A 12,458-nucleotide genomic window follows, 5' to 3' on the forward strand; every position below is an offset into this window, starting at 1 on the left:
TGCTGGAGCCTCTCACACGATTTAATAGAATAGAATTAGCTTTTATTCCGTGCCTGTTAAAAGAGGTATGTTCTTATATAACTTTCCAAATAAGAGGAGTGTTCAAAATATATGGTGAATGCTTAAACCTAAAACATTTATTGTAGTAAAAGAAACACTGCCATGAATCTTCCACAAAACACTGTCCTTCCTTTCAGACATACTCATCCCATCATTCCTTACAAACGAGTGTCTTTACAAGACACTATAAAAAATATGAATACTGCTGCTCAGTGCCATCCCTTGGAAAGGCAACTTATAGAAGCATGACACGCTGTCCCCATCTATCTTATTCACCAGATCTGATACTGTGCAACATCTGGCTCTTCCCCAAAGTCAAAATGACCATGAAAGGTCAATGTTTGGAGTAGATTCAGAACACTGAGACAGCCAGGACAGTGCAACTGAAGACACTTAGGAAGGAGGACTCCAGAGCTGCTGCAGAAAGTGGCAAGAGATAGGATGAGTGTGTTCGAAGTGAGGGGGTATTCTGAGGGGAATTAATGGCAATATCTCTTTTATTGTAATAATTTTTTTAAATTTAAGCATTCACCACACCCCTTGTATCTTTACTTCCAGTTTTCTAACTTTATCATTTGACAGTCTGGCATGCCCTGAATTAATGTCGCTCTGAAACCCAGGCATTTCTTCTGCAGGAAGTAGGAAATCAGATATTCCACTCGAAGTTGTGTTCAGTCTTAGGCTTTCCCATTATCCCTCTATTTTAGGGTCCTGTGAATAAACTCGCTTAGCTGGCGGTTGTGGGTACACTTAGATGTCTGTGCACAATTAAGTGGCATTGGGAAGTCACCATATAACTTTACTGTTGGAGGGAAAAAAGATTAAGCATCAGGGTAAGGTACTATGAGACTCTTGATCACCTAGTGCTATGGTCATGGTGCCTTCCTGACCAGGGTGGGGCTGTTCTGGACGAACAGTGGAGCGTGGTGTGCACATTGGTTTCATGGTTTGCTGAGAGATAGCGTCCACCCACCTTGAGCACGATGCTACCTCATTCAGTGCTCCTCAGGCTGAACCCATGTTTGTACTGACTGTGACCAGATCATGAGCTGCTTCCAGAGAGAAGAGCAGTTGATGCAAAAGAGGACACAGTGTCACCATGGTATCTCAAGGTCCACATGGTGCTCATTGGATCAGGGCTGTCCAGAGGCTCCTCAGCCCATCTGACAGCCACAATTCTCTGGCCCCATTGGTCCTGCAGGCTCTGGGAACCTGAGGCAGGACAGATTGCAGCATAGCTCAGACCCGGCAGAGACCTCTCATGGGCCAGGCTTTGCTTGGAAATGCAGTGCGCCTTACACATAACCAGGTTCCCTTTCCTCAATTCTTTGGATTTAGGAAAACTTCAGTTGACACATCTCAGTGCAGGCAACTGTACCCACTTCCAACACCAGTGGTTGTACCGGCTGGGGTCCTGGTAGGAAGAAGGTAGCACCCTGAAGTCAGGACTCTTGCAGCAGGGTTCACGTGAGGTACGAAGTGTGGGGAGGAAGAGAACCACAGGGTGAGTGCCTGAACCAGGGGCCAATAATGTAGAGGATGGGTCCAGGAGAGGAATTAGGTACTGGAACCTGGAGAGACAGGACCTGTGACCTTCACCTGAGGTTGCTCAAGGCTGAGAGGCCTCTACAGAGGGGCACTGAGGACTGGACACTCTGCTTTCTGTACCCCTCGCCCTGAGCTCCCAAGATGGGGCTCCCTTTGCTCAGTCTCAAGTAGGAAAATGAGTAGGCTGAGGTGGCCCCATCAGAACATCCCAGGACAGAGGGCAGAGAGGGAGTAGTGTGTCATCTTGGAAGGGGTCGGCCTGGGCACTGCGTGTTACAGACCTGGCCCTTTGACCTATGTTCTGCTCTGGACCATGAACTCCATCTGGCTGGAGCTTCCTTTATATTCCTGATGTTGGAGGCACAGTTTCTGCCCCCTGTGAAAGGGATGCTCAGTGAGTACTGAAGTGGTCCAGCCCTGACAGCCCGGCTGCCTGTGCAAATCCTTTCTAGTCTTATGTGGTCATTTTCTGCACCTCTGAAAGTGCACTGGAAAGGGTGCTCTGAAGTCACAGGTGGACTTGCTTTGTACATGTGAGGTGCCATGTGTGTAAGACACTATTTCACACCCTTCAGATTTGTTTCCTCCCAGACACAGTTGACTCGGATTCGTCTGAACTTATAAACTCAGCAATGGCCCCTGTTATAGTGGGTTTTGCTTTCTGGCTAATGAATCTCCCTGCTCATCTTAGCTTTAGTGTGATTTTTCAAGAACATCATCACATCCAAGATCACACAACATTGTTAGATTTTCTTCCTGTTTTCCTTTTAATAAGTTTCTATGCCCACCCAACTTTTCTAGAGCTTTCTTGGTTTGGACTTCAGACTCACCTTCACGCTGGGCTCATCTGCCCCCTCGTGGCTGAGGAGGGAATAGCCTCAGATTTAGAGAAAAATCAAAGGAGGAAACAAGCCTAGAACAGCAGCAGCAGCAAGTGAAAATAAGAAAGAACAGGAAGAAGAATACAGTACTCACTGTGTTAGTTAAAAGAACTTGAATTTAGCACTTTCTCTGCTCAGGCACTTAGTTCCAGGTGAACTGTAACTTTTTGCAAATGTTTGCCTAGTTTGGTTTGTTTCATTTAGAAAACTTTTTATGAGTATGGGTACACAGTACATAATGATTACAGTCATTATGGGGAACTGCTACATGCACATGACACATCTTGATTCCCTTTATGGCCCCCTACAAAAACTATAACAATGTCTGACTTTAATCTTCCCAACAGCATGGTTTGGAACCCAAACTCATGGAATTAAAATGAGGCATAGCTAATAAAGTCAGTACACGCTTCCTTGGAGGTCAGGTGGCTATGTGTGATGTGTTCATTTAATTTCTTATGCAGCATTCAAGGTGTTTGTAGACTGTGTGACATTAGGTAGTAAAGAGTTCGCTTTGTAAACTTTTCCCAGTCATTACAAGTAAATGAGAAACTGTAAATAGTGTATGTGATTTCATAAGCCAGTTGGAAGGTGAAAACACTGTCTTTGAGGTGTGTCCAGCACTGGGTCTATGTGAAACCCAGGTCCCTTTCTCCACGGCTTTGGTCCCAGCACCTTGTCCCTGCGTTCATCAGCTTGTGCTTTGGGCCACCTGTCGCCCAGGCCACCTCCTGGTCCTGCATCGTCAGGACCGTTTACTATGCTGATGTTTCTGATACAGCTGGTGTGAAAAAAGTCCTCATGTAAAGACAGGATGGACGTCTTCTTATGTAGGTGAGACTCACTTTTGAAAATAAAGGAGACCAGGGACTTATGCTAATGTTGCTTTGAGTGTTTGGAAGAGTTTTTGAAAGAAGTTTTCCCTGGTGCAGATCCCGTCACAAACAAGGATCCCCCATAAATCTGGACTGTCAAATACTGTTACCCCAAAGATCACTCATGTCCTTTGTATCACTGGGTAAATTCACTGCCTTTCTGTGCTTTAATTTCTTCAGCTGTAACATGGCTAGAGCAATATCAGTTGTTCTGACCTCACAGAACTGCTCTAAGTGAGTGAACTGCCTGAAGCCCTCAGAGCAGAGCTCAACTCATCATCAGTACTAGAAACTCTACAGTTACTCGTTCTGCATGGTGACGGAGATGGTGACTTAACGGTTCTTTGCCTTAACGTGACTCTGGCTGTATCTGGAAACAGAAAACACAGGCTATTAAATAAAGAAAAATTGTAAAAGAAAAATTGTAAGACACAGATTTGCCACCAGGAGAACAGTTGTATTATGGGATCTAAAGTCTATCCTTAAAGTGTTCATCCCCAAGTGTTTTGAGCAAGGTTAGAGTAAATAAATGTAAAGCATCTCTGATTGTTGACCTGGAAGAAGTGCTTTTGGGTGGATATGTGCAGATATTGCACTTTTTAAAAAAGCCAGCCATAAACTTGATGACTTGGTTCTCCAGAGTAGACGTGGTTCTTAAAGACAGACCCTGTGCTCCCCACCACCAGGTCTCCCACAGCATTCAGCACAACATTTTACAAACTGCAGACGCTCGGTTAGCAATGAAATGCTCTCCAGTTAATTGCAAACTGCTTGCCTACTTAAAAATGAACTCGTATGGTATAATCCATTCCTGCAACTTCTGGCAAATGCTTTAGTTGGCATTTATCATTTGTTTTTGTACCATTCTGTCTATTTTGTGGAACTTGAAATTCCTACAAGGGGTCTGTCATAGGATTTCTGTTTTTACTATTATTTCAGGGTGGAAAGAAGTGCTAGTGTAAAGGCAAGCCCGCTGCAATCACACTTGGCAGGGCTGGTTGAGAGAATGATTGAGATTTAGAGCTGGTAGGGACCTCATTGCCGCAGCCCGGACCCTGAGCACGGCATCCGGGATGGGGTGGAAGTTCTGCAGCTGCCGGGGAGAGAGCAAGCCGAGCCGCTTATTGCCTTTGTTTCGTTTCACAGTTGGAGAAACTGACTGTGATAATTTGTTCACAGTCACACAGGACCAGAGGAGGAGTGGGAATAAATGCTCCTTGATGATAGTCTGCTTTAAATGTGGCTTTCACATTTAAATTGCAACACTAAGAAGATTATAAATATATTCTTTGGAGAACTTTCTTTAAAGTGTGTGCATAAATCAAATTCTTAGGTTAATGTGTTATATTGTAGGAAGGTAGTTGTAGGAACTTGTTTGTATCAGGCAGAAGGTTTGGTTTTGGGGGAACCTGGTGTACAGCATGTGTAAGTGGCTTGATCAAGGTGTGCCTTCTGCCCTGCCATAAGTTTTGTTCTCTGTTATATGTTGTCAGGGCTTCCTATAACTTCAAAAGGCTTTTGCTGGAAAGTGTCTCTCTCAGACACAACCCACCTCCTACTTTTCTGTGCCCCTAACCCTAACCCTAACCCAAGAAATATTAATTAATCTTCTGCTATTTTACAGGAGGGCAAAAGGGAGTCCAGTTCATATGGCTGTCTGAAGGGCCCCAAACTGTCTGAAATTGGGACGATTGCCTGGATGATCACACTCTGTGACGCCCTCCACAACTTCATTGATGGCCTGGCCATCGGGGCATCCTGCACGCTGTCTCTCCTGCAGGGTCTCAGCACATCAATCGCCATCCTGTGTGAGGAGTTTCCTCATGAGCTAGGTAAGAGGCGGCTTGTGGGGAATGCGACCTTTCAGGTGACACCACCTTCATATCCTGCAGTGCCCAGGATGAAGGAGCCTTGCTGGATAAGGCTGACTGTTTTTGATCTCATTCCCAACTGGAAAACCAGCCCAACTCTTGTGGCATTTCCTTCTTCTAGGGGACTTCGTGATCCTGCTGAACGCGGGGATGAGCACGCGGCAGGCGTTGCTGTTCAACTTCCTCTCTGCCTGCTCCTGCTATGTGGGGCTGGCTTTTGGCATCTTGGTGGGCAACAATTTTGCCCCGAATATCATATTTGCGCTGGCTGGGGGCATGTTCCTCTACATTTCTCTGGCAGATATGGTAAGACATTTAGGCACTTGTTTTGTTTAATTAAAAACTTAGACAGGAGTTAGGAGTTCCATGGGTTTAGCCTTCTGCTTCCCCAAGTGAGGGTCTTGCTGTAGGGCCTGGATGCTTCCAGTGTCAGCCCAACCCACCGAGCCCAGCACTTAGTATGAGTCTATAGTGGGTCTCCCTGATTTTTCAAAATGAGATCTCATTAAAAGAGGGTGAAATGATTTGCTTTTGCTGAGGCAGGGATGTTTTCGAGATCCCCTGTGCCTGTGGAAGGTGAGACTTGTCTTCTAGCATAGTCTGTCCTCATAGAACTTTTCCCCTCACTTTTGAGGAAATGTCACATGTGGACTAGTTAGAGGAAACAGCATTGTGTTATATCAGAGCTCTAAACAGTCAAAGCCTGTTGGATTAAGCTAAAGCTAACCCACTAACGTCAGTAAGATTAACATTTCCCAGTGCTTATTTGGGTTAGTATGCATCTGGATATCTGTCTCAGTAGCATCTACAACTGTATTTATCTCTGTGTGTATGTGTGTGTGTGTAGTGAGTGTGTTTCAGTGGGAAATAGCTTGTGTACTTGTGAGTGAGTCACGGATAGCTTTGTAGAACTTAACAATTGCTACTCTATGAAAATCAAGTGGTTTTTTTGCACCTGGAAATGAAGTCATATTATTATTATTTTTTGGTACTGGGAATTGAACTCAGGACCTTGCACTTGCCAGGCAGGCACTGAGCCACTGAACTATGTCCCTAGCTCAGAACTGAAGTTATTAAACATATGACTTAATGTTTTGATTTTTTTCATCTCTACCCTTAGCTCCACATATAACTGGCTAGCTCTGTGCACTGCGGTGTGCAGGTCACTCTAACAGCTAGGACTTGCTCTCCTGGAAACACTGCTGTTTTTATCTTTGTCTTCACAGAATCCAGGCTTCACACTATCTTCACTCTAAGTGGCCACTTCTCCTTTTTCAGATAGTACAGCAGATTCCACTGATATGGCTCAGTTTAAGGGAATACTACTAACAAACGATGCTGCTTATGCTTACAGAATTTTTGACTTTTTTGGCTGGTTTCACAGCCCCACCCATTTTGCCCTGGAAGGAGTTTTCTTAAGCGAGGCTTATGGGTCAGCCTGACCCTGGAGACCTCGAAGGTACGTGGATGCAGTGCGTCTGGCATATGTAGGCAATCACTTTGCAATGTGCCTTTCAGAGTCCACGTGTTCACATCTCCTGTGTGGCCTGGTCAGTACCCATCTCTGAGAGAGGGGGGACTCTAGATAAAATACCTAGGGTTTTAAGTCTTTTCACTATAATGATGTTCCAGACTTTGATCCTAGCATAATGCATAAATTTATTTTAAAACCTTATGACTCTGTGATGGTAGAGTAAATAGAAGGAAACAAATTGAAGCAAAAGAAATTAAATGCAGGGTTATTTCTGTCAGGTGATTCACTCATTCCAGTCCCTGCATTCTGGCAGGGATGAAATGAAAGGCACAATCTTCCAGCAGACTAAAGAATTGCAAATAGTTCTAAAATGCTATGAAAAGGAAAAGCAATGCATGTGAGGAGAGCGTATAATAAGAACATGTAGCATGAATTAGGACAGGCTAAGGGAAGCGTTTCAGGGAGGGATGATTTAAGGAGAAATCTGAAGGGTTCCGTCCATTCACAAACTGGAGGCAGGAGAGTTCAGGCTGAGGTTGTGGTGAGGGTGTGGACACCAAGGAAGGAATGAAGCTGGTGTATGTGGGATCCTGAAAGGATGGTATGGATGGAGTGCATGCGCGCGCGCGCACACACACACACACACACACACACATACACACACGACAGACTGAGGTCTGACTCACCCTGCTGGTGGGAGGCTTGGTGGAGCCATGTGCACCCCTTCAGTCCTTTGAAAGTGCTGGACATCTCCACTTCTGCTCAACGGTTAAACTCCTGAAGGCCACAGCCTACTCCCCTACAGCAGCCTGCAGGGACTGTTGTGTGTTTTGCCACCAGATGGCAAGCATTGTCTAACAATGGGCCTTGCTCTAGTTCCCAGAGATGAACGACATGCTCAGGGAGAAGGTGACGGGGCGGAAGACAGACCTCACCTTTTTCCTGATCCAGAACGCGGGGATGCTGACAGGCTTCACTGCCATCCTGCTCATCACCTTGTACGCAGGGGACATCGAGCTGGAGTGATGGGATGCAGACGGTGGTGTCCTTAATGAAGGCGTTTTACAAAGAAAAACATCTCCAGAGGGATTTTTACGCTTACTTAGTTAAAAGATGCTTTTGTTTTTAAATGTAGGTCAAGAAAACTGATTATTGGTTTCAGATCTGTGAGAGAGACTACTCTTTGTTGTTAAAATGCTTCAAAAGGTGTTCAGTTTCTGTCTGAAATGCTGGGTGTATGAGGTGTTCGGTAAATGCCCAGTTTCCAGTGGTCATGCACATTAGAAAATCACCAGGAACCAGACACATGCATTGTACAATCACGTCGACTGACATCAAGACGCAGGGTAAAACACAAGATAGGTCATTTGAGGCTTTACATCTCAATAGGATCAATTTCAAGCGGTTTCACAGGAGTTTTCTTTCAATTACTTTGTTCTAGTGTTTCAAGAGCAGGTACATGAAAATGTGGAAGAGAAGCAAAACACACAACACAGATCTAAATGATTCCATGGCCTCAGTGAACCCAAGAAAGAAAGATTGTGCTCAGCGTTTGTTCTGTTTTGTATTTCCATCAGGAACTTGTAACACTGTGTTAAAAGCCTTCCAAAATAATTTGAACTGAGAAATCAATAAAGGCTGGTGAGCCCTACTAGGTTTGGGGTTAGGGGTTTCTTATTAAGTCAAGTCCAGCAGATCCAGTGAAGGCTGGCACTGCGATGGTGCAGCCCGCAAACATGCAGTGGGTCCACCTCAGCACAGTGTACGGCGCTGGAGACAGGTCAGCTGTGGGGGCCAGGGGTTTATTTGCTTTGTGACAGGGAAGAATATGTTGGTTTACAGAATGCAGTTGTAAGTAATTTAAAGAGGAACATAATTAATTAGTGGAAGATGTTTTAATCAATGCAAATAACAGCTGGGCTGCCGTGTGTCGGGGGCTGACGAAAAGGGAAGCATACATTCCTTGGGACTGAGCGTCATCAGGGACCGCGTCTTCCATGTTCAGTCTACATTTTTCCTGAGGTACTTCGGGGACAAATTTGGCAGCCCTGGGGTTCTCTTCCTACTTTTCACAGAAGACAGAGCCTGTTTACCCAGATAATAGAAGATTAAACACCCTAATCTCAATTCACACTCCCGAATTACATAAAAAAAGATAATTTGACAGTGAGGAAGATGACCTGTGAAAGCCAATGATGAGCTCAGGAACTACATTTTCCATGGACTACAAAATGTTCTCACACGGCAGTAATGCAAATTTGATGAACATTTAGTATGTATGTTAATGTATATTTCATTGTATGATTTACAGTTTAAAAATTGTTTCATCAATAGAAAACACCTGTGAAAGCATGTATTATACCATTTATTATTCATTTAATGTGTATCTTTTTTGAGTGATTATCATGTACCTGGTATTGTAGGGGACAGGGAAAATTTGGAAATTGGTGATATGTTTATTTTGAAAAGATACTTAGCGAACAAATACTACAAAGACCTATTGCTCATTTCAATAAGCAGAATCTGTTTTTATCATTTCATCTTTTTTTTACATTCCATCTTACTAAGTAATCTTTGTCTTTCTAAAGCATAGGTTGTATGTCTTGTTTAAGAAACTCCTTACAGCATTACATTAAACAGAGAGTTTGATGGCCTCTCATGGTGTGTGGACTGTCTGGGCACTTTTTCTCACTTACCTTCTGCCTTCTTTCCTCAACTATGAGGACAGAGGCAGCAGAATAATGGCAAGCAGAAAGGAATTGTACCCAGTGGAGGTGACAAGTGAGAGCAGAAGATTGACTGTGGAAAGCCACGATCACATTTGAACTATGCTTGATGGTTTTTATTAAAACAAACACAAGACTATCAGTCAACATGTCTCATACGAATGGATTGGTCTTCCAGGTAAATATTCAAAACCCAAAATGATTTCAGAGTTTGGGGTACAGCTCAGCAGTAGAGTTGCTTGCCTCCTAGCCTTTAGAGGCTATGGGTTCCATCCTCAGCATCACAAACCAAAACTGACTTCAGCGTGTCATATATTGGGTCATATATTTTTGTTTTTATTGTAAAATTTTAAAAATGCTTATGAATAGCTGGCACATATTAACTACTATGTCAGACCTTCATTACCACAATAACCTGGCCTAATAAACCACCTGAAGAACCCAAGGGTTAGCCAAGTAGGGAATTTCATTAAGAGCTTGGAGAGAAGTGGAGAGAGCATGGCTATCAGCTTCCTTGCTGTCTTCCTAGTGCTCTCTTGGGGCCGCCTGAGTGGCTCATGAGCACCTTCTCCTCTGTGGGTTGCACAATTCCAAAATGAATGACATCAGTCTATGGAATAAACATGTGTACTTGCATGTATGTCACATCATGATCCATGACAGCCAAGACCTGGAACCCCATGAGCTGCCATTGGTGCACAGGTAGGTGAAAAAAGCATGGCAGATACCCACAGTAGACATGACTCCACCACAGAAAAGCTGGACTCCATCATCTCTAACTTCATGGGTGAAACTGACTGGAGAACATTTGTGACATGAAATAAACCAGGCTCAGAAAGGCAAACCACATATTCTCACCTATGTGCAGAAGCTGGAGGATAGATCTCCTGGGTGTGGAGAGCAGAAGGTTGGTCATCAGGCCTGAGAAAGATGTGGGGGGTGGGTGGAGAGAGGGTCACTAATGGGAAAAGGGTTCAGGACAGCAGGAAGAGCTAATATTTTATAATAAGGTAGAATGACTGAGATTGAGAACAGCTAATTGACTATTCCAACATGGCTAGTAGGAGTTTGAGTATTCCCAACACAAATGATAAAGGTTTGAAGGGTGGATGTACAAGTTACCCTGATTTGGTCATTACACAGGTGTAATGCACTGAAATTGAGGCAGGAAATTAGGGCAAGACAAAGCAGCTGTGTAACTGGATGTGATCTGTCGATTGCAGAGACCTGGCAATCATGGAGACTTGTCAATCACAGGGAATGCTACCTTCAGTTCTTCATGGGACTGAGCTGAGCTCTGCACCTGATATAATCTTCTGGCATGAGATCAAATGGATTTTTGATAGGACGGCCTAGATCTCTCATCTGGGGGGCTCCTGGCTGCTGGAGCCTCTCACTGGCAGCCCTGCTGCTTTCTGAAGGGGGAATTTCTCTCCCTATTTTAACTGGCCCACACTCACTCTGCAGAGCACTGCTTTTAGGTGCACTTTTTCTTCTTGAGCACTTGCTTTGCACTTCTTGTTCTTCTCCTTTTGTCCTAAATAAATGTTAAACTTTCACATTCATGGATTGGTGAATTGATCACACTTCTGGTTACTCCTAACAGCCAGTAACAGAATGTTACATGGCTTCCACGGTATGTACAGCTATTGTGTGCCAATTAATAAGGATAGGAAGCAGGGAGGGTGATTCTAGGGAGAGAGGAAGGGGTATAGGAGAGAGCGTAAAAGGAAAGAGAAGGGTCAGGATGTTATACCCATCACTGTTCTGTATGCACCATAAGCATACAAGAGGAGGAGGAAGAGGGAGAAGAAGGAGAAGGAGAAGGAGAAGGAGAAGGAGAAGGAGAAGGAGGAGAAGGAGAAGGAAACCTTCTCAGAGCAGAGCATTGCTTGTACTTAGTTTGTGTTTAATTGGTGGTGAAGGCCTTGCTTGTATTTAGTTTGTCACAGGTTGGTATTCTGTAAATAGGATGAACAGGAGGTACTAGAAAAGCTAAATTAAAATAAAGACTTTCTTGAAAGCCCAAAGTAGACACACAATCGATCTCTCCCACTACTACAGATGCTAACCCTCCTCTCTGCTCCTGGTGCTCCGATTCTGCATCCAGTGCCCCTGACACCATGCCTTCCATCTCCAGATTCCTCTCCCATGCTGCTGACCACCGCCTCTGGGTCCCCTTGGCCTGGGGAAGCCGCAGCTCTGCTGTCCTGGGGCCCAGGTTCCTGCAGCAGCTCTTGCTTTTCTATATCCGTGCCTTGGTGCAAGTGAACCAACCTCATATCCCAAGCAGGTGGGTTCTTGGTTTCCTGTGGTGACTGGAACTGGTCAGCAGGGAATACTTGACCCTGGAAGAGGTGACTGAAAATATGACAGGAAAAAGACAGGAAAGTGGGTACATGAGCACTGAGTTTGTATTATGTGAAAGCAATGTGAAATTTGGACAGGTGAATGATGATTACAAGCACCACACTGAATGATCTTAGGTCAGAGGGATGGAGATGGGTTAGAGTAATTTGTACGAGAAAACTTCACACAGAGAAAAATGTCTAGGATATTTTAGAGATTGGCTATATGTGGACTTACACTACAAGCATGTAAAAATCGCTTGCATAAATGAGAGATCTGCCTGTCTAACAACACTCCCTGAACATTCAATATCACTTATTTTAAAACAAGAGCTGATTTCTAGGTGCAGATGTTATATTTTCACAAATGCTTACGGAGTAAAATTTGTGAATTTCCTAAGAACACGTGTCTGTGGGCCACTTTCCCACCTCTAATTGTACCCTGCTTTGTGTGTCTATTTGGGAAAATCAGCTTATACTCATGGACCTGAGAGTCTCTGATTGCTCTCTGCCAAAGTAGCTTCTCCCTTGGGAGTCAATGCATTTGCTCAACTCCATGTTGCTTCACTTACAGTTGGGTAAGAGCTTGCTAATAAATTGGTAAACATTGATTTTAGCAATCTTAGCAACTGTGGGGGAAGGTGCTTCCCAGGCACCTTTTGCTTTATCTTTACT

The 12,458-nt window shown here is 44.2% G+C and overlaps 1 protein-coding gene across 2 annotated transcripts in view; it reads left to right on the forward strand.

The window, feature by feature from the left end:
* Positions 1–9,368, forward strand: part of Slc39a8 (solute carrier family 39 (zinc transporter), member 8) — a gene marked incomplete in the record, with an annotated part of 90,239 nt that extends 80,871 nt beyond the window's left edge. For both annotated transcript variants that reach the window (XM_013505413.1, XM_013505414.1), the window contains 3 exon segments: positions 4,989–5,196; positions 5,357–5,541; positions 7,586–9,368. In XM_013505413.1, the coding sequence (XP_013360867.1) occupies positions 4,989–5,196; positions 5,357–5,541; positions 7,586–7,735 (543 nt within the window).
* Between the last annotated feature and the right edge of the window lie 3,090 nt (positions 9,369–12,458).

This window comes from Chinchilla lanigera, unplaced genomic scaffold (genome assembly GCF_000276665.1).
Source record: "Chinchilla lanigera isolate Chin_1 unplaced genomic scaffold, ChiLan1.0 scaffold00095, whole genome shotgun sequence".
Classification (NCBI taxonomy): Eukaryota; Metazoa; Chordata; class Mammalia; order Rodentia; family Chinchillidae; genus Chinchilla; species Chinchilla lanigera.